At 39.4% G+C, this 22734-nt stretch overlaps 1 protein-coding gene across 1 annotated transcript; it reads left to right on the top strand.

Annotated features, from left to right (window-relative positions):
* Positions 1 to 4976: 4976 nt before the first annotated feature.
* On the top strand, positions 4977 to 22524 carry ACTR2 (ARP2 actin-related protein 2 homolog (yeast); the record flags this gene model as incomplete). Its single annotated transcript, XM_008935352.1, has 8 exons — positions 4977 to 5087; positions 10623 to 10838; positions 14891 to 14963; positions 17291 to 17427; positions 18260 to 18409; positions 19210 to 19355; positions 19792 to 19924; positions 21001 to 22524. Coding segments are annotated over 8 exons (1137 nt in total), but the record flags the coding sequence as incomplete, so codon positions are not given.
* Between the last annotated feature and the right edge of the window lie 210 nt (positions 22525 to 22734).

The raw sequence follows: 22734 nt of genomic DNA on the forward strand, positions 1-22734 counted from the left end.
AAAAGGAGGAAGTGTTTAGGGTTTTTAATAGATATTTAAAAATAGATCTGTATTCAGGACATGGTTTAGTGGTCATGGTAGTGTGGAGTTGATGGTTGGACTTGATCTTTGAAGTCTTTTCCAACCTTCATGATTCTACGATATAAAGAATATTTTTTTTAAAGCCCAGGAGGGAATTGTTGAGACAAAGGATGTCATTGTAAGAGATTCAGCCTCCTGAATTAGAGGGTTTTCCAATTAGCATCTGAAGTGGTTGGAGGTCCAGGAAGAACCATCATCTCTGACAGTTCTGGGGTTTGACAGTTCTGGGGTTTGACAGTTCTGGGGTTTGACAGTTCTGATGTCTTCTCATTTTTCCTCCTGTAGCAGAAATGATCTTTAATAGGGCTGGGGTCTGGACCCTTTTAGTGCTTTTTACACTATCCTTAGGAAAAAAAAAAGAAATATAAAAAAGAAGGCATTTGCCATATTCTTCTTACGAAGGGATGCGGAAGCTTTTTTGTTGTGGTTTTTTTTATTGTTTAATACTCTTCTTGTCAGGCCTATATAAAAAGAAGTAGGTTCATCCTTTACCCAGCCATAAAGCACTGAGGTGTTAAAGGTTTGGTGTATCTGTAGTGACGGCAGCGCCGTGCCCTGGCTGCTCTGGGCAGGGAGCAAGGCCTGGGCTAGGAGCCGTTATTTTTACCCAATTTCCCAAGCTGGGTTTGCAACGCAGGTTTTGTACAGTGTGTGCTTTGAAATCCAGAGACATCTTGGGTTTATACTGTTTTGTTCCCCCTCTGTGAGTTGTACCAGCAGGCTATAAATAACTCCTGTCAGTGGAAGTTGCCTTTCCCCTGCTGTTGCGGTGCCGAGAGGAGGGGCCCGTGTCCCTTCAGCTTCTGCTGCTCTGGGTGGTGTTCAGCCTCCGTGCACAACACTGTGTGTGTGGAGGGACCCTGGCCACGCACCTGAGTGGGCAGGAGACCAAAGTATCAAGAAATAATTGTTAAATCAGTAAATTTAAATTTTTCAGATGGAATTGGGGTCATTAAGCTGGAAGAAAATTCCATTCATTAAGTCCATTGAGCCTCAGCTACATTTTGAGATTGTCAAGTAGTCCTGTAGTGTCCAACCAATATTTTTATAATAAAGTTTTTTCTGTATGATGCTTTGTGTCAGAGTGGTTTCTGATACAGTGTGATACGTCATACTCAAAACCGTTACTGAAATGAAATCTCTTGCCAGGTGATAGTAGAAACACTACATGAAAATGAACAGTATCTTTAGAAAAATCAGGTGTGATTTTGACTTTAGGCTTGTCTTTGAAATTTACTGTCCTGTTATGCAGCAGTAGGACTTCCAGTATCTCTGGCTGCAGCCAGGCTTTGAGGAAGAGGTGGTGAGGAGGAAGTTCTTGCAACACATAGTGCAGGAGAGGCAATGGCACCTCAAAGGTGTAAAGCATTTTAGAGATGGTGTAGGACAGCAGTGAGTTACTTAGTGGCCTATCAAGTTGCTCTAATTATATTTAGAGTTTTTGTTTGAGAGTGGCATCAATGAAAAATACCCAGCACAGAGACCTGATAAGAATATTAGTATTCATTTTAAAACTTGTCACGTGACCTGTTTGTGAGCTTCCTCATTCTTTTCGTTTGAAAGAATACTTATACATACAAGTTCTGGCTGTTTGATGACTCAGTAGGAAGTGAGAGAGTCGGTGTAAACCACAGTGAAATGGAGAAGAAACTATATATGGTAAAACTTCTAACGTATGTGGTCTTGCACACAGGCAAGCTAAGGAGCTCTTTGTAAAACATTCTGAATGCATATCAAATGCTTGCAAAAATGAATGATGAAGAGCTCTTCCTTACAGAGATGTGTAAATTCATGAGTCTTGGTGTTACTGTTCCAGACACGGCGTATGCTGAGCACTGGACTGAAATTGTTTGGTAGTTGTTCCAAGAGGTGTGCACAATAGGGGATGGAAGGGGAACAAGTGCACGATACTTACATTTTATTAGAAGGTTTCAAACTGAGACTGAAAGGAACAAGGAATAATTAATGTCTGGCACTGGAAAAGGGAAGTTGTGTTCCCAAGTGCTGCAGTTCATAACACTTAACTGAAGATTTTGGAGGATCTGTGAGGAAGGGAGAAGCATCTTATGTTACTTGTACCCCTTCAAAAATCTAGAATTGTTCAAGATGCATTACGTGGATACATTTGTGTTTCTTAGGTGCATTTACCTGCTGGTACTTTTACCAAGTCTAGTTCTTAGGCCATAGTGTCCAATGTTAGGTGCTCGTGAACCTGCTGAAACAGTGCCACATCCGGGAGGGCAGTACAGTGGGGATGCTCTCTCCATAGGCAAGCTGACAGACAGGGCTGACCTGTTCTCATCTTCACCAAATTTTCATGTAGCCTGGGGGGGTAAATTTAAAATTTGAAGGGGAAGAGACAGACTTAAAATGCTGCCTCCTCTATCTACTGTTGAATTTAGGAAGCTTTGTAAAAATGTTGGGTTTAATGCTTTCTGTTTTGGTCAGAAAGAGGTGGGTAACAGAGTGTGAATGTCCAAGCTTGATTTTGGTCATTGTAGTTCACGTAGATTAAGTGTGGTTTTAACTGTGTTTTAGGCTGGTTGGAGAAATTATAGTCTGCTTTTAACATCTGGGATCTATTAATTACCAACATTGTTAACTACTTGGGAAGGTGTGTCAAGGCTTTAACACTGAAAGGGACAGGAAGTTACTATTATAGTTCAGATAGTAAGAACTTAGAATAGTATTTTTGTAGGTCTGGATTTTCTGGGTCAGCACAGTTGTATGGGGTTTCAAGAGGTATTTTTAAGGTCGGCCAAGAGGTACTTAGTGATTTTGTGCGGTAGTCATTTTGGTCACGTATCTCAGTGGTCACTGTATAAATCTCAGGTTTGTATTTTCCCAGTTGTCAGGATTTAGAAGCTTCTTGAAGGGGTTTTTCAGTAGCTTGAGTTGTAAAGATTCATTTAGATGTCTTGTTACTTCTGTTGACCAGTGTGGCTGGTGATGACTGGCAGAGAAGTTGCTTCATGCTGGGGGAAGGGAAAGGAGGAAAAGCTGTAAGCCAATATATGTGTGTAGAGGTAAGTGGGCTACCTGGAGGTATAAAACTTCTGGTAAAGTCTTCTGGTGTATTCAGATAGTGTGATCCAGAGATGCTTGTGGCTACTCTTTGCTTTCTCTAGCAGCAGTGCATTCTTGAATACACAGATAAGATCTCTGTGACTCCCAGGTACTTCTGGCCTTATTAGAAGAAAAAGAGTTGATAAGCACGTGCCTTTGAGGAGAACTCAGGATTGAAGCAGAATGAGTGGAGTGAGTTGTATACACAGTGTCATTCTTCAGGTATTCCAAACATCTCTGCCTTTGCAGACAGCAAGCACTGAGTGGGTGAAAGAAATGAGGGTCACAAAGAGCAAAAGAGCTTCCTGCCCCCTGCCAATTTAATTAAAATCTCTCTTGGCTCTTTGTGTAACTGGCTTTCTAAATTTCTTTCCAAAACAGGTGCCCATTCTGCTGCAGTAAGGTGAAGAATGTAGAGCACTAGAAAATGACAGTTCATGTTAGTGTAAGGGCAGAACTCTCCTCAGCTGCAATTAGCTCTACTCTTTGCTCTGACAGTTGTTTCAGTGGCAGCCTTCAGACTTTGCTGCAGAAAACTCCAGTGAAGGTTTTGGAACTTCCTTCAGATGGCTTTTAATACAACCTGAAGTGGATAACTTAGGTTTGGGGGCAGGGCCCCGAGGAGGCTGTGGACTGTCTGTGCTTGGAGACTTCCAACATTCAACTGGTCAAAGCCCTGAGCAGCCTGGTCTGAATCCAGTGTTGGCTGCTTTGAGCCTGGGGTTGGACAGGACAGCTCCTGAGGCTCCCTCCAGCCTGAATGATCCCCTGTTACTGCTGTTACCTCTGCACGGTTGAGTCATTTTGCAGATGAAAATGTGTGATGTTTAGATTGGGACGGCAGGATTTTGTTCTGGCATGCTGATACAGCACAGTGCCCAAAGTATGCATCAAAAAAAAAAGAGCAGCTTGCCCTGAATGGCCGGCAGGCAGAATGTCAGGATGTGTGGGTGAGTAGGATAGCTGAAGAGCATGAGTTGTAGATCCCCATTACCTAAAATTGTAACTTCTTGCTGGCACATTTAAAGTTCTTGTTTTACAACTGGGCTTCCTCTAGTGACTATATATTTATTTTTGTTATGCTCAGTTAATCCTCACTGTTTTCTGTGTATACTATCTTGGGACCCAGTGTTACAAAGCTTCCTTTAGTACATATTTGGGTAAACTCCACTCTTTCAGTGTATCCTGTTTGGTGTGAGCTGCCATCAGCTGAGCTGGTGTTGGTTGTGCTTTTGGTTTTAGAAGTGTTTACTGCAAACTCATATTTTTATCTTTACAAAGGAATCCTGGAAATTATGAAACTCTGAGAAATCCATCTGAGTTGCACAGACTGTCTGCTAGTTCACTGTTGAACACTCTTTGTAACAGCATAACACCTGAATTCACAAGGTTTAGTTTTATTCATTATGCTACTGTGTGCTCTAATTGGAGAGGTGATTTAATTTGGTCTCATTGGGTACTCGTTGTATGGTGATCCATTACACAATGATGGGTTTCAGGTTGCTAGAGAACTCTGTTATAGAGTGGCAGGAAATACACATTCAGACAACAGACTCCTTTGCACCTCTGAATATACTTAGTGCCTTTAATACTGTTTCTCAAAAATCTGGCAGTCTGGTTCAGAAAACATTCTGAAAAAAATGCTTTAATTCAGTTTTATAGAGCTATGCGTCATCTGAAATGTGTAAAACTGACTGGAAAGTATAAATCCAATTTGGTTTCCAGTTGGACACATGCTCGCAAATTTGGGCTTTTTTTACCCCAAACCAGGTTTCTATTGGTAAACAAAAGTACTGCATGTTGTAATGAAATTATTTCTTCCCTTTCAGTTTGTGAAATGTGGCTATGCAGGCTCAAATTTTCCGGAGCACATTTTTCCAGCTTTGGTTGGAAGACCCATTATAAGATCAACTGCTAAAGTGGGAAACATTGAAATCAAGGTAAATTTTTTTTTCCATTATTATTCTTTTCTGACATATAAAAACATTTAGGGTATCCTTTGACTTACATAGTATCTGGAGATGCTTTTTCCTTAACTCCCTTTAATGCTGTTTCAGTATCTCTTGATTCACTTCTGCATTGGGTTTTAGCCTGTCACAGATTACAAAGTTCTTAAGAGGGTAATCTAAAGCACTGGAGGCCTTCAGGTGGTACAGCTGAGGAGGCAGCAGGTAGGGCTTAAGTGGTTCTGGGCAAAAAAAGGCTTTAGATGCCAGTCTGTAAACGATGTCAAGATTAGAAGGCAGAAATTGGACAGAACTGGTTTATGTTTGTCACCAGGAGTCTGAGACAGTGCCAAAGAACTGCTGGAGCTTCCAGCACTTTTTATACTGTTTGCTCTCTACTCACAGTTATCATCCATGATCCTGTGAGAGATGTTTAACTTTGGCTGTGTTTGCATTTCATTGTTCCTATTGTTTTTTGTTTTCTTTTTGCTGTTGATAGATGTAAGTACTCCACACCCAGTTAGAGATGGAGAGGCTGTGTTCAGGCTACTTCACCTTGAGATGTTATTCCAAGCTTGGAATGGGAGGGGACCACTGTTTGAGAATCACTTTCTGAAGTCTGGGGAGCTATCATTTCTCACTTTTTGTAATTACTGAGTAACACTTCAGATGTTAGTAGTTGCTCCTGCAGTACAGTGCTCAGGAAGTGTCTTGGCCCTGCTATGGTCACATCTCCACTTCCTGCTTCTAGCCACATGTTCTCACCTTGTGTTGGTCATACTGCTTGTGTGGTTGTGGTGAGGCACTTCAGTGAACTGATCCAGCTGAAACAGTGATTTCTTTGTCAGGTAAAGTTCTGTCTGCCTTACTAGACAATTGTGTGAGCTCCAGTTTGAGAGCAAGGCAGAAGTAGGAACTTGAGGCAGAAGCAGAAGGCAATGCAGAATTGTAGAAGCTTCACTTAAGCCAGTGAAGGTCAAGTAGAACCACACATGTACTGGCTTTCAATTTTGCTCTTCCTGTTGCTTCTAAGCAGGAGCTTAGTAAAAAGGAAAAAAAAACTGCAGAGCCTTGTTCCTTATTTTCATAACTCTGTGGGTGACAAGCAGAACTTCAGTGATCTGGTTTCTGCTGCTGCCTCTAAAAAACAGTATGAGCAGGAGGTCATACTGGGAAGTCAAAAGGTTGAAAGACATCAGACCTTTCCAAAGTGCTGGTTTTTTTTTGTTTGTTTGTTTGTTTTGGTTTTTTTAATGTTTTTGTTGCAATCCTTGTTACCTTGTCTCAGCTGGGACAATTTGGTTGAAAGGATGGAGAACTTTCCCTTTCACAGTGGATGAGAGTTTTTGTAAGGAAAGGGGAAACATCTTCCTTTCTCTTGCAAGACCTGGGGAGAGGTGTTTCTTTGAGTATCTGCTTGTACTTGATGTGACAGTTTCTTCAAGGATGTCCTGGTTAACTTTTATGAAAGTTATGTAGCAATTTACAAGTCTTAAGTCCAAGAAAAATTCTGTTGCATGAAATCTCGTTGTTGAAGTCATTTTTTCTTTCTAGCTGATCTGATACAGCCTGTCCTGCCAGTTTTGGTATCCTCTGATTATCTGATAACTTAGTTTTATATCATCACAGATGACAGTGTTGAATTGGAGAGGTGGGGTAGAAGTGGGTAGTTGCTATGCGATCAGTGCAAAAGAGCCAGTAAACTATATTTTTTTTTTTGTGCATTGCCTGTCTTCTGCTTGAGCGTGGATCACACAGATGTACTTTAGAGTATAAACTGTGTCTAGATTCTTCCTGGAAGTTTTATAGCATCTACCTGTAATAGCTTGTCACTCTTTCTTAAGGAAACAGTGTGTCAAGAGAAGAAATCCCTGCCACAGATACTTTGGGTATCCTGGTAGGATAGAATAAAGTAGGAAGACTTGTTAAGTGTGAGTGCTGTTTTTCTTTGCAAGATTTTTGCAGATTTCCTAAAAAAAAAAATGCATTGTAGCAGATGAGTTTTATGCCAAAATTTAATTCAAGCCATGCACTGCAAGTTCTTATGGGATAAGTATAAAGCTGAGTAAGGGAAGCTGGCAAGAAGATTATCAGTTTAAGTTTTCAAAACTATTCAGAAAAGCTGTCATTCCTGTGAAATCCAGAAACTCTGTGAAAAGAATCTGGAAGCTGGTTAAAACAGTGGTTATCATCTAGCTGTTGAGTTATCCATCTCAAGTTGCTTTGTCCATGTTTTCCTCTGGACTCTCATCTCAGCCAGCAGCAGGGATGGCGCTTTTTCTCCTACTTGGAGTCAGGACAGAAGCTCAGTTACTACTGGGATTATTTTGCTTAAAACTGCAACCTTAAAACTCTTAAGACCAGAAGCATAGATGCTGCTGTTGGCTTTTACTGACTTACTAATCCGTGCAGCAGGTTTGGGAGTTTATAACCTTCTTAGCAAGGCAGGACTGATGAGTAGATTTGACTAGTTAAAAAAACCCTAGAATTTTAGGGCAGATCAGACCCTGCTGAGCCGTGGTCTGTGCCTTACAGTTCTGCTTAGTTTCTGCCCGAGACAGCCTGGAGAAGGTCATTCTCTGGATTTGAAGAGAGGAGGAGGGTCGTGCTGTGACCAGCCTCTTTGGTACTGCCCACGCAAGGGCAGCTGCCAGGAGCTCTGCACACTTCTCCTCTGACACAACCTGCAGAATAAGTAGATTTGCCCTGGTGGTGCTGGTAGTTATCCTGTGGCTTATGACAGCTTGGGTGACTCAAAGTGAATCTAATTGAAGGAGGAAAAACCTCAATCAACATGGAAATGGCTTTAGTATTATTTTGGACAATGTCCACGTGCACTTCAAATATCTTATAGTGCTTCCTTTAATTATCTCATCTTCATACCTCCATAGCTTGCTATAGGGAAAAAAAAGCTTTGAGACTACTGCACTTCATGATTGCTTATTTCCATTTTGGGGGTAGATGCTATAATTTAAGTAAATATCTCTTATTCCTTTGGGACATTTGTAAAATGATACATAAAAAGATTAGCCTGCTTCTAGCTGAATGCTTTTATGTTATAGTTTTCAGTTCTTGGCTATTTGAAAGGGATTTTTTTAACACCAAAATTTAAATTCAGCCTTTGTCAGAGGTAGTTATGGCCAAATGCCTTGGGCAGAGTCTCGTTTAGTTCAGATAAACGCCTTGCCCAGGATAAAACTCCAGCATTGCAGAATTATGCACAGAATCCTTTACGTGAGAAATAGGCAGATAACACTGAACTCGTTTGCAACCTAAGATGCATAAACATGACACGCTTCTGACACGCAGCAGTAGCTCCCTTTAAACAGACATTTTAATCTGGGATCCTAAGAACGTTAGTTTGGCCCTAACTTCACTAACGTGGATCATTTCCTGCTGTACATGCATCTCTTCTCAGCCTGTTTCTACTGTGTACTTAATTTGAGAATTTCATTTAGGCCTTTTCTGACTTTCTTGCTTCTACCTTCTTTCTTCACCTTTCTTGACCCGTTGAAGTAGAATAACAAAAGGATGGTAAGTGAGGTGCCCCTCTGCTGTTTGTTTACCATGTTTGCTTGATGGGACCCGGTAGCTGCCATGTTATTTTTTGATGCTACTCATTGTTTTGTCTTGTCCTACATTTTACATTTGAAGACATACTTATTTTGGGCATTGTTCATTGCTTGGGTTTACTAGCAACTAATTTAAGAGAATATTTTATGTATTGCTTCTAAGTGCTACCTAACCTCTAGTTTTGCAAGATGTAAGAATAACTCTTAAAGATCAACGTGAGCTCTCTTTAACAGTAGGAATTGCTATATTTAACGCTACAAAACAAGAACTTGAAGAAACTTTCAGATTTCAGTTAGAAAAGTTTTCTGAGTCCTAGAGTGGTGGAAATATTGAATGTCATGATTGATACAAGTTCATCTCTGCAAATTCAGTTGTGCTGCCCTTCCTCTTCACCTACCAAGTGCGCATGTTTGTAGAGTAACAGTAAATCCCTTGAGAACAATTGTTCTGCCCTTTCACATCCTTTTAAAACAAAGTTAAAGTTCAGTGCAACTTTCATTGCACATTTGAATAGCAGCTCTTCCTGGGTTATGTCCTGTTAGGCAGCCCAGAGCCTCAAAGAGCAGTACACAGAAAAGCCTTCTGATTCTTCTAACTGGTGGTGGTTTTGTACCTTAAATTCTCAGGAGTAACATAGCTGTGGTGAAGTTTTCATAGTATGGTTTCACCAGACTACATTTAAAATTTTAATTTAAAATGTTTAGAGCCTTGATTTCTGTCTTCTCTAAGGAGATCTAGTCTTCAAGGGAAAACAAAATACCTGGTCAGGGAGAGGGGTTGGAAGAGGAATGGTTTGATTTAAACTTCTTTCAATTAACTTCCTTGTTATGTAGTCAAGAGTAATCGTTTAGGTTACTTCTTCAAAAAGACATTAAAAGCTGGATGCTGGATTTTTCACTGCACACCTTTTTTCCCTAGTATTGAACAGTAGGTCGAGTAACCCTCACTTCAAAGTGTTCTGTGCCACAGTAACTGCAAACTGCAGTGCTCTATTTTTGCATGAAGCAGCTGGGGGTTTTGCAAAGGCATGAATAGAATATTAGTATGGAAACAGTGCTGTTGGTACCTAGAAATATGTTTTTATAGGCTAAATGTGAGCAAGTCAGTTGAGGCTTCTTTGGAAAAGTTGGGGCTATAGTAGGGAGCAAAGATAAGATGTTACTGTGCATACTTCCTCTGGGAAAGACGTGGGAAAGGAGAAGACTTGATGCTACTAATTTGAATGTGCAATGTTTGCATAACTAACTTTAATAAACAGATTGCTTAATCCGTGTCAAATGACTATACAAACTATGCATTGGTTGTACTTGTAAGAATGCATTACTGGGGTTTTTGGCTTGGGACTTCTGGCATGGAACAGACAAGGGTATATTTTATATTTAGATGTGTCTCTTTACACCCTACTGACACAGGCAATATGTAAACCATTGTTTCTTTCAATGTTTGGTGTGGAACTTACAATCTCTTATTTGCTTTTGCTACTGTTCAGTATGCTTATTCACCACTCATTATTCCTGTTTTGGTATCGTCCACAGAAATTTGCAACATGCATGGAAAAATACTCTGCTGATCCCACCTACTACCCTTATGTGCTAATTTGCATCTCGGCCTTTTGAAATTAGTATTTGATAACAGAATTTTGGAGGTGTCAGTGGAGAAACATCTGCACTTATAAAGGTCTTTGTGGTATCTAGCTGTAGTAGGGTTTATTGGTTTGTTTGAGCTTAATTGGAGAATGGAATGAACAGTGTTTATTTTGGAAAAGGTTTGGGATGGGTTACAACCAAATTTAAATACTACATGAAAGATATTCTACTTTTCTCCTAAATACCTGAAAATGATTCTAAAATGTAGGTGTTGGAACACAGGTTGGAGCAGTTCACTGTCATTCTTGAGGACTTTGGTGTTTGGAAGACTCTGCAGGCACTGACACGTTCCTCTGTTCCCATTTGGCAGGATCTCATGGTGGGTGATGAAGCGAGTGAGCTGCGCTCCATGCTGGAAGTGAACTATCCGATGGAGAATGGCATAGTGCGGAACTGGGATGACATGAAACACCTCTGGGATTACACATTTGGACCAGAAAAACTTAATATTGACACAAAAAATTGTAAAATACTACTCACAGAACCTCCCATGAATCCAACTAAAAACAGAGAGAAGATCGTGGAGGTATGTCTGTCTAGTAGAAACTGATATACACTGTCATTGAAGCACCACTAAGAGATTTTAACTTCTTGGAACACCTGGTAACTGTCTGTGGCAGAGGAGTTCTCCTGCTTTCTAACCCAAACTCATCCTCAGCCACAGCTGTGAAGGCTACTGTGGTTAAATTCAAACAAGCAGACCTCATTTCAAAGCTATAAGCAGGGTGTTTGTTGTAAGCCATATCACCAGTAAGACACAGAATTGGCAATATGTGTTTATCTTTGTGTATTTAAGATACATTGTTTGCTAACTATTGGATGATTGTTAATTACTTTAAATGACTTGAACTTCTGTAAGCCAGTAACAGTTCAGAGGAGATTTGGGCTTGAGCAAGATGATGCTTACCAAATGGAGCAGGGTTGTTGGAAGTAGCTGAGCAAAGGTGTGACGACAACCAATTCACTAACCTTTGATTAATGCTAGGGATTATCAATGAAAGCCGTCTAAGGAGGAAGGCCTGATTCTTGGATCCTTGATCTCACAGAGCTTTCCTGGGCGACCTAAGCTTGATCTGAACCTTGCTTTAATGTGGGTTGTCAGATGTGTATTGTTTAGCTCTAATATGTGACAAGACTGGATTTTGAAGAGCAGTAATATTTGATGAGAACAGAAAGTTATCTTTTTCCCTAAAGCATCATAGGTATTTTCAGTTACTGTAAATGTTCAGTATAACAAAAATGTAATTTAAAAAATGTGTTGTTAGAGGAGCTGATAGGGCAGAAAAAATGGATCCTAAGTCTGAAACCTTATCCATTTATCAGAACTTGGAATATGAAAGCTTATGTGTATGTATTTTTTCTCAGATCTGTTGCTTAGTCTAGTAAGGATTTCCCTTTGTCATTATCTGCTGACCTGTCCTTCACAATCCTTTTGTTGTCACAGCTACATCAGTGCTTTCTGAGGTGTGGCAGTGAATATTTTTGCACTAATCTTTTCTTTCAGTGACTTGGGAACAACTGAAGTAAGGCAAAGTTGGAAAAACTTAAGTGAAACAAACAAACCTGTACAATCTGAATTTGGCATTTTCTAGCAATTGTGGACATCAGGGATGTATTACCTAAGTATCATGTAATGCAACATCAGTAATACAGTTTGTCTGTCAGTCAGCTGTAGTGTGATGGACACAGCAGATTGTTCTGGGTGGCCTCCCTGTAGCAGGAATGGTTGAATTTCCTGTTCAGGCTTCTTGGCTTTTCAGCTGTCTGCAGTAGTGTTCTTGTTTCTGTTTTCCTGCTAAACACAAAAGGCTGGGTTTCAGTTATTCTGGGACTGAGTAATTTTATACCATAAATTGAAAAGCCTTGTATGGCTTCTCAAAGTCTGATATAATACCTGTATTGCTCTGTTTGCTTTTTTAAAGTCACTCCAGAGATTGTTGATATTTAATCATGATCCAGAGGATTAGGAAGACGTAGAATCCATTTTTGTAAATTTAAGTTTGAGTTAAATGGAAGCTCATTGTTTCTGTTAATATTTTGAATGGATCAGAGTTGTATGAATTTATGAATAGCAATATTTAGGTTTTCACTGCAACATATTTATGCTCCTTCCATTTTTGACACGGACTCCTCCTTTTCAGGGAGGCTAGCCCCATATGAAGCAGAGGGCTGAAGTAAGATTTTCCCTGAAGCCTGCAGTAAATTTAATAATGTCTCTGCATTTTGTGATACAGTGCAGTAGTGTTTCAAAAGAGAAGCTTAGTCATCTGGACCATATCAAGATGACAGATAATTATGTATGCTGCACTTCATTCTGCTTCCAGTAACTGTCTCTCCTCATCCCATCGCTCCGTCAGACTCGGCTGCGCAGTAACAGCAGCAAGTGTTCACGTGACAGCTCTGCTGTGAAATAGATATATTTAAAGTGCAGTTCCTGTCATAGCATGTACAAGACACTGGTTGCTTGTCAGCTGAACTGAGTGTTTGCTGTTTGTTTGTCTCTAGTTCCTTGCTGCACTCTCATTCTTTAATACCCTCAGGAGCAGGCAGATTGTAATGGCGTGTGACGTAGCTGTAGAGATACTCCAGCACAGTCACTTCTCCTAATCCCATCCTAGTAGTCCTTACCTTTTTTCCTCAATTTTTAGTTACTCCTTTCTATGTCCAATTAGAACATCACTTTGTAGGTAATTCAAAAGCTGCTGTCACAAGGGGAATCTTTTGAGGAGAATGTCCCACTCAGAATTTACATGTTAATATTTGTTCACATAGATGTCCCTGACAAGGCATTTTTCATCTCAAAAAGAACAGACATAGATACCTTGAAAGAGAGAATAACAACCCCCCAGAGGTCTGCCATATAGAATGTAAAAAAGGTTTTGCCATGGCTCCTAGGGTTTAGTATATGTGAAGGCAGCAACTAATGCCATGTAAATATTCATTTTGTTGTATGAGGATGATAATTTAGCTTTTTCTTAAATGAGTTTTTCATTCTGTAAGCACTCGGGTTGTTTGAAACTCATCCATTGGAACAGTGCTGGTTTTAGACAGTGACTGCTCAAATGGGATCACTTTTTGAGTTGTTGCCCTTTCCGCTGTTCCTTTTCTGGTGGACACTTCTGCTTCTTGTTTCTGGAGGTATTGTGTGTGTGCTAAATTTTGGCCAGTATGGAAGTTCCTAGTCAGCCTGGCCATGTCTTGCTCATGCTTAGCCCATGCACCTGGCTACTGTATTAAATTTCCTTCTGTAGTACTTAGTTCACATTGTGGCTTTATAGAAATCCAGACCATGATGTTCTTATGGCAGGGTGCTCTGCAGCTCAACCCTTCTGTATTCTTTTCTGCTTGACTTCTGCTATACTGTGTGCTCACAGAAAATACCTGGAGAGAGATGGCATTGGTCTTCCCAGTTGTTATGGTCCAGCTGATTAAAATCACACTATTCTAACAGAGGTTCTTCAAATAGTTCAGAATTCTAAAATTGTCAGGAGTCAGCTTTTTTTTCTTCAGAAATATTTAGATATCTTTTACTTGAGCTGTGGGAGTACTTAGGATTTAATCTGTTTCTAGTTGTGGAAGTTGCAGAAGTGCTCAGGAGGCTGCAGAGTGGCAGAAGCAGAACTTCTGTATTTGCTGGACAAATACAAAATCTGTATTTGCTGGACTAATCAGAGTTCATCTGTTTTTCTTGGTAGTGTTTTGAGGGGAAAACTGCTGTACAGTAAGATTTGTTTACTTGGCCTTTCCAGTGTTTATAAAGAAGACAAGATCTTATAAACTCTTCATCCTTTAATCTTAGACTGTCTTTTCACTGAAACTAGTTCAGTGGTTGTGGGAACCTAGTCTACAAAACAAGCAGTTACTTTTCATGTTTCAATAAGAGTTCTGCCAACCTTTGGGTTTTCTGTATGTAGTAACAGAGCCCTACCTGTACTACTTCAATTGCAGTGGCTTTTGCACTAGTTCTAGAAGTTTGTCTTTGTGCTTTATGAAGAGGGAACGGCAGCCCACGTGCAGAGAACAACCTGTGACACTGGGTTTATTCTATATCTATATGTGTAGGAGCCTCTTTGGTGTTTAATTGACATAGTCTGCAGTTGTACAAAGTCTGTAGGGCTTGGTGTGAAGAACAGAAGAAAGCCCCTGACCTTCATTTGGTTTAGAACGTACACCTTTAACAAACATTCGATTCCCAAGTCACACTTCAATAATGAAGTACTTGGCTGGTCTACAAGTACTGCCTCCCACTCATTAGCACTTTGGAAAATGGCTTAGTAAAGCTGCAGAAATTGGTGTGTGGGTTTCTTGTCAGTATTCACTTCAGTTGCTGAACGGATGTGGAATATTTTGTATGGCTCCTCTTATGTGAACAGGTAAGGTATGGAACTGAGTGTGCTTCTTCCTGCTGTAAAGCAACTAAGTTTCTAATGTTTGTGTAGCATCTGTCTGATGAAATTTCTCGAAGTGTTTTTGATTAGCAAAAATCAGAATGCTGGAAATACAGATTTCAAACGTCTATGAAATTTCTTTTGAGTATTTGGCCTGTTTTGGATGTTAATTTTTGCCTTCATCTTACAGGTTATGTTTGAGACATACCAGTTTTCTGGGGTGTATGTAGCCATTCAGGCTGTTCTTACTTTGTATGCTCAAGGTAGGCAAAGATAACTTAAAATATGTTCAGTTTATGAATGTGTGGCTGAGCTAAAGCAGTAATATGGTATTAATGGGTGTTTGGCTTAATTCAATGCTGTTGTAAGCTCAGCTCTAACTTATGGGCTTGCATCTTGTTTTGAGGAACTGTTGATGGGTGCCACTGTCGTTGTTATCCTCATTTCCATGAACCAGCTATGGAGATGTGCTTGTGAATGCAAAAACTTGGTTTATCAGAACTGTCATTGCTTCAGGGTGTAGTCATTTAGCCTTTGGCATTGAGTCTTAGTGACATGGGTTTGATTTTCTGATAAAGGAAAAATTTATTACCAAAAGTGCATCTCAAGAAGTTGACTAGGTGACTTTTGCACTATTTTCATTTAAAAAAAAAAAAAAAAAAAAAATAAATTGCTTGTTTTGCTGCAGATAAGCTAGAATAAATGAACCTCAGCTTGGGGGGAAAATGATGGATTCACTGAATTGACTACAGTCCATCTAGGATTTAAAGAAGTTATTCAAGCACGTCAGTTCCAATAACATGAGTCCTTACGTCTGTTTACTAGTGGCGTGGTGTAATTAGCTGCCACATAGCAGGACATAAATATCCTTGCCCATTAACATGTCACCATAGTTTCTGTGTCTAAGAGAAAAGTGATGGGGTACAAGAAGGGTGGTTCCTTCCAAAGAACCCCAAAACCTCTCTTGCACACCTGGATAATAATTTTATTTGCTGCAATCTATGCTATTACTCTTTTTTTTTCCCCTTGGTTTTTCTTTATAAGTATTTAATTTCCTTGTAAGTATTTAATTGACTAAGATACACAATATTCAATTCTGCTGTAATTGTACATGTGTGCTACTGTACAGCAAGATGGCAAAATGTGAAACAACTTAAAGCAGTCCACAGTGTTTTTACATACTATCATCCAAGACAAAGTTGAGGACCTTATATAAAAACCAACTGGCATATATATAGAACATTTGCTTTTGAAAATAAAAAAGCTCTTTAAAGCATCCTACTTATTTATATTCCATTAAAGATTAAAGTAGTGGCTAAAATTACATACAGAGACATGTCTCATTTTGGTGCTGCATTTTGTTGTTGCTGCTAAAACTCTCTTAAGACTGATAGTTTTTACCTGGAATTCTGTGTGCTTGTGTGCCTTTTAAAGGCAAAGGAGTTTGTGTATCAAAACCTAGTTCTAATGAGGAAATTCTTGGGCAGTTCCTCACGACAGTCTCAGAGATAGGTGTAGTCCCTTGTGACTGTTTCCTTCCTCACTGTGTGTGTCTGATTGCAAGACTTGTGTTTCCATAGCAGTTATTTCAGTTCATTGATAAATCTGAAGATCTGATCACAGAGCTGAACCACGATGTGGTTCTTTGGCTCATTCAAGGCAAAGAGCCAATTTGTTCACCTTCTGTTTACTGAAGTTGAGCCAATTCAACTGGCCAAACCAAGGCACCTTGCTCTTACATATCAAATGTTCCTTCCTTATTTTAATCCCTTCCCTTAGAATGTGTCTGCTTGCTTTAGGTGGCTTGTGAGAAACCATAATAAAACTGTTTTCTAACCAACTTTCACCATTAATTCTGCCTCTTATTTATTTTGTTAGTGAAGCACAGAAATTTGTTTCCTCATGCTTATGATATCTCAGTTTTGTACACCGTAGAACTGAACAGTTTTATGGTAAACTTTTCTCACCACAGTTAATTTCTTTTGTCAAAGTGGATCTGATTCAGCCTAATGCTGTTTCTATGGAGAAAAAAAAAATGATGTGTGCTGTTCTTTACCTTATGAAAGCATTGTTTTGTTTTCAGGATACCAGGCAAAATCAACGAGTCCTAGTAATTATAACAAGGTAAACTCGTGGCCTGAATGCCTCTAGGTTTCTTCGTGTTTGAGAAAGTAGTATAAGGTTGCACATACACAGCTGAAACTGAGGTGGAATTGTTGCCCCAACAAACATTTAATGATCTTAAATATTCTTTTTAATTACAGTGCAATTTAAGATGTCATAACATCTTAAAAATAAGATGTTATAAAATTGTGAATGGTAGAGTTATGAGCATCTAGGAAAAAGTAGAGGTAATACTTTTCAAAAAGATGTAGCAAAGCAGTTGTTACTATGAAAACATTAAGCTTAAAATCCATCTGAATGGAAACAATAATTTTAAATTGTGACTACTTCTCCAAAAACGGTGACTGGGAGAACAAAAGTTGTATTAAGATTACAATGAGAAAAACTTAATCTCAAACTTGCTATTATTCTGCTCTGTTTATGAAGGTGCAAATAACAGTTGCATTTTTTTCCCCCATTCTTTTAGGTTTGTTGACTGGTGTTGTTGTGGACTCTGGAGATGGTGTAACTCACATTTGCCCAGTTTATGAAGGTTTCTCTCTCCCTCATCTCACCAGACGGTTAGACATTGCTGGGAGGGACATCACTAGGTACCTCATTAAGGTAAACTGGAAAGAATTTTTAAGGATGAGGCTGTGGTACACTGGTTCAGCTTAAAATCCCTGGATAGCAAGAAACCACTATATCTTTTCCCTTTATTATTCATATGTTAATTACATAAAGAGCTCCAGTATTCTCTATATTGCTTCAGTCTGTCCTTATGAATTATGTTTCTTCATCTAAATCACATGTGATATTATTGATAATTTTCTGAGATTTAAAATTTTCTTAGTGGTAGTCTTGTAGGAAGGGATTTTTTCTCCTGTTTGGGAAGGAAAAGTTCAAAAGCTGGCTTTCTTGATACATAAAATGAAAACAAAATTATATTCTATTAGTTCTTCTAATTGTATTCCATCAGTTATAATAATCTATTTTCAGAAAGGCTTTCTCAGAGTGTGGAAAATAGTGTAGTGATTCTTCCATGGTTATTAAATCACACAGTACGTTGTATAAACTATTTGATGTTGTTTTAGTTATAAGCAACGTTCTGTGTTGAATAAATCTCATGGTTAAACTGGAATACTGGATTATTCTGATGTCAAGTCCTAAATGGAAGGATTATTTTGGTTATCTTTCACTTAACTTTGTAACAGTTATATGGGAAGTTGTAATGACAAAGGAAAATTACCACTTGGAGTAATGTGTTGCTATTCTACTTTTCTAGTAATAATGGATGCACTGTGACAGATCTGACTTAATACAAAATTTGCAGTTATAAAAGAGATATGAGCTTTAAAAAAAAAAAAAAAAAAAAATGTTTGAATGTGCCAGTCTACTGATCAGAGGAACAGTCCAGGTCTCTTTCTTTACTGCTGACCCATTATGTTCCCTCCAGCTCCTCTTGCTACGAGGGTATGCCTTCAACCACTCTGCTGATTTCGAGACTGTCCGCATGATCAAGGAGAAGCTCTGTTACGTGGGGTACAACATCGAGCAGGAGCAGAAGCTGGCACTGGAGACCACTGTACTAGTTGAATCCTACACGGTGAGTGTTTTGACATAGCTTTTCTTGTCCTAAACTTCGTCAGTTTAAATTTGAGTAGCATTTAGCTTTGATTCCTTCTGAATTTTTCTTGGCAGTAGCTCACTTCCCAAATTAGGGGAATTCCCAAATTATAGGGAGTCTGTAGAATCAGATTATTGGGTTCTGAGAAAACTCTGAAAAGCTTTTTTTTCCTCTTTTCAGATTTTCCATTAGACTTTTTTCTCATTTTTAGTTCTACTCTACTCATTGTAGATCCTTGAAATTTGTGTATTACAGCACAGGAACTTGTAGAGAAAGAAGACTTACTGTAGCATGGCTGGTTGTTTCAGCTGCATCCTTCATCAGTGACATGTGTGAGACCAATACCTGGTGACAGGAGTGGTCAACTTGCTCTTAGTGGAAACTTCCTGAGACCACACACATGGAAGAAGAGAACTTGCAGGAAAGCATTCCTCCAGCTGTAAATCAGCTTCTAAATGAATGCTGGGAGCTGTACTGCAAGGAGATGTTTGCTCTGTCAGTATTTAACGGTGGGACTGGATGATCTTAAAGATCTTTTCCAGCCTAGACAATTCTATGATTCTGTGATCAATGAATCTGGCCCCTGATGTCTCTAAATTGCATAACAATTGAATTTGTACCTTCTTTCAGCAGTACTGAATGACTTCTTGCAGTGCTGACAATTATCAACAATTTCCTGCTTTAAAACATCAGGGAACAATGTGGGTCATTTCCTCTTGGTTTGTTTAGTATCCAAGTGGCTAAAAGTAGTCTTCGGGATGGTGTTTTTTCTTAACTAGCTCCCAGATGGCAGAATTATCAAAGTCGGTGGAGAACGGTTTGAGGCACCAGAGGCTCTCTTCCAGCCTCACTTAATCAACGTGGAGGGGGTCGGTGTGGCTGAATTGCTGTTTAACACCATCCAGGCCGCTGACATTGATACCAGGTAAGATCAGAGCACTTAAAATCCTCTGTCAGGGTGCAGGGTTGTCACAAGAAATGCATTAAAATAAAATAACATCTTTTTCTTTAGACACTGCTACATGCACTGCTGGGGGAAGGGGTTTATACTGGGAGTGAGGCTCAGTTGGAGATCTTGGAGCTTTCCAAGTTATCTGGAAACTTGACTAGTTGGGTATGAGTGAGCAAGGGTAAAAGCTTCAATGCTAAATATTTTTTTACTGCTTTCTGGGATGCCCAGCAAAGCATGAGCAAGTTTGCCAAGCTCATGTAAAGTCTGTCCTTCAGTAGTGACTGTTTTTTAGATTTGTATTGTATTTGTACAGTTGCGTGTACCCTGTATGTGCAGGTACCTACTTGTACTATAGCATATACTATACCACACTAGAAAGGTCTTTTGTTTTTTTCTTTAATTTGGTCAGGTCTGAATTCTACAAGCACATTGTGCTGTCTGGAGGGTCTACCATGTACCCGGGGCTGCCTTCACGGCTGGAGAGGGAACTTAAACAGCTCTACCTGGAACGAGTTCTGAAAGGAGATGTGGAAAAACTCTCGGTAGGTACAGACTGGCTGGTTTATTTGTGTGGGGCTGAGGTTTATCCTGAATCCCCACTAGAGGGAACCAAGTAGTCAGAAATGATAGACGCTCAGGTGCCTTGTGTGTACATACTTGCAATACCAAGTAATTCCTGAAGTCTTGGGCTAGTTTGACTGTAAAATGGACTGATAAGTGCTAGGGGACAACTTGTAACAGAGGTTAAATTAAACTAATGAGGTTTTGTGTCTTAAAGTCATCATTGAGCAAAAACTATTTTAGTTTTTTAATCTGTGAAAGATTTGGTTCATGCTGTAAGTCGAACACTGAAGAGAGGCTGGAGTCAACAGCCACACACAGCCTACAGCAGAGGTAACACTGCATTCTCGTGCTGTCTGCTTTTCAAGAGGATATTTACAGAGAAAATTCCTTTGAATGGATTTGTTAATGCTGAGCTGAATTGAACTTCCCTGGTTCTCCATAAAGTGTTCTCCAGAGATCTTTTGCAGCTATATAGAATGGCTGCAGGTTGTTTAAAGTCTAAGACAATATTTCACACATAGCTTTGCATTACTCAGTTTTGCTTTTGAAGTTAGAACTTCAGCATTGAAGAATTTAAGGGAATATTAATTAGATGAGCTGGTCTAGATTGTTTAAATTAAAAATCTGTTCCATCTGCCCTTCTGAAAGTTGATATAATTCTCAAATATTTTGTGATTTGATGACCTGGTAACTTCTAATAATTTTGGCCATTGCCGCTTAGAAAATATTTCACTCTTTACTGTATTCATGAAATGCAAAAAATATGGTCTTTGATTTTGTATCCTGACTCCTGGGCTTTTTATGGATACACTGCAAGTATGGTTTTGGGGAAAGTGTCAATAGCTGTTTCTAATTTCCAATGCAAAGTAGTTATTTGACTTTGGTTGCGCAAGCTGGAAGCTCACGCGGCGTGCCCGCTGCTAGCATTTCAGTTTTCTGGTTGCATTTTTCCCACTAAACCGTTTCCATTTCATTGTTCTGGTGGAAAGCGTGATTTTATTTTGAAAGGCTTTGTTTCAAGAATCCCAGTAACAGTTTCTTTTCTTTTTCTTAGAAATTTAAGATCCGAATTGAAGATCCACCTCGTCGAAAGCACATGGTGTTTTTGGGTGGTGCAGTTCTAGCAGACATCATGAAAGACAAAGACAACTTCTGGATGACCCGACAAGAATACCAAGAGAAGGGAGTGCGTGTGCTGGAGAAGCTTGGTGTGACTGTTCGATAAACCCCAAAGCTTGTTCCCATCACATGTCTAAAGCTTTTTTTCTTTCATTGCCAATCTCTGAACTCACTCAGCTACATGCTATGGAAGGGCCCGTCTGTGGCCTTTTGACCCAAAGGTCAGGTTTTGTTCTGGTTTCTTGGGGTAGCTTTTGTTAAATGTTTCTTAATGTGGCTAAATTTGACTATTAAATTTGACCACTTCCCTGCCAACAAAACAGAGCAAGAGCAGCCTGTCTACTTCATTGTTCCTTCCCAGTAGGCAATTGGGTAATTCTGGTAGGCTTTTTCTTCTGGGTTTATTGCTATAGTACTGCTAGCTTTTGTCTCTAGCTCACAAGGGGTTGTGTGCCTTTTTTAGCATAAGAAAACCTTTAAACAGGAGTTTTTGCTGTTGGATCATTGTGGTGGTTCTCTTCGATACTCTTTGCCTCTCTCTCCATTAAGATTACTTTTTTTTTCCCCATTCTTTCCTGCAGTTAGGAATTTTGATTCAACATTGTTAGAAACTAGTTTAACTGGGTGGAATGGCTTCAATGCACTGTTTCGATGTCGTGTGGTTCCATACGCACTGCTGCCTAAGCTGGCTTTTGAGGTGGTTTATCCTTAAAGGGTGGTGGTGGGGCTTTCATACTGTATTTCTCTAAGTGGGCATGTGCACAGTTGCCACAAACTGGAGAAACACCTGGTGTTCTGGCAAATGTAAATTTGTGGCCTTAGGTGTCGTCTTCTGGTGGGAGAAGACAGGCTTGAGCTGTGTTGCTTTGCTGTTAAGGGACAGCTGGGGGTCAGTCTGACCAAAAATGCCTCTTTTTATAGCTAAATTTTGGTACTGTGTTGTATCAGCATAGGGAGCAAGAATGTTAAATTAGCTATTCTGTAATTGTTGAATAACTTAGATACGCTGAGACAGGAGCCTCTAAACTTCTGAAGAGATTTAATACTTTCAGAAATGCTTGTGATAACTGTAACTATAGATATTAAAACCCCCAGAACTAAGTTTCAAAAGTCTGATGTTTTAAGTGCTTGTATGTACATCAGAAGCACTTCGATTGAACTGTACAAGTATATTAACCTAGTGCCAAGTAGTTACTGCAAATGAATATTTCAATGACCAGTGTTTATTGCACCAAGCAGATATTTATAAACAACCACTGGCAGTAGGTTATAAAGAATGACCTATATTGGTTCCAGTTAAAAATAACATTGGAATATGAGATAATGTTGGTTGGTAAATATCCACAATTCATTTTGTCCAGTCTTGATTTTTTTGATACTTAATGTGGGATGGGGAAGGAAGTGAAAACCAGTGATGAAAATGCTGTTTCCAGAAAGAACATTAAAGCTGAGTTGTTCTGAAAACTAGAAGTTGTCACTAGTAATTATCAGCCACCTTCTCTGAGTATAGTTTACCTGTACTTTTCTTCCTACTAGCAGACTGGTAACTATCTTTGCAATAAATCTGCCTTACATAAAGCATAGCAAAAACTGCTTGCATAGGAATTCCAGTTAGACCTAGCTCTGCTTTGCTTTTCATGGAAATGTTATATCACTTCTTACTGGTTTT

Source organism: Merops nubicus, unplaced genomic scaffold (assembly GCF_000691845.1).
Source record: "Merops nubicus isolate BGI_N331 unplaced genomic scaffold, ASM69184v1 scaffold17632, whole genome shotgun sequence".
Taxonomy (NCBI): Eukaryota; Metazoa; Chordata; class Aves; order Coraciiformes; family Meropidae; genus Merops; species Merops nubicus.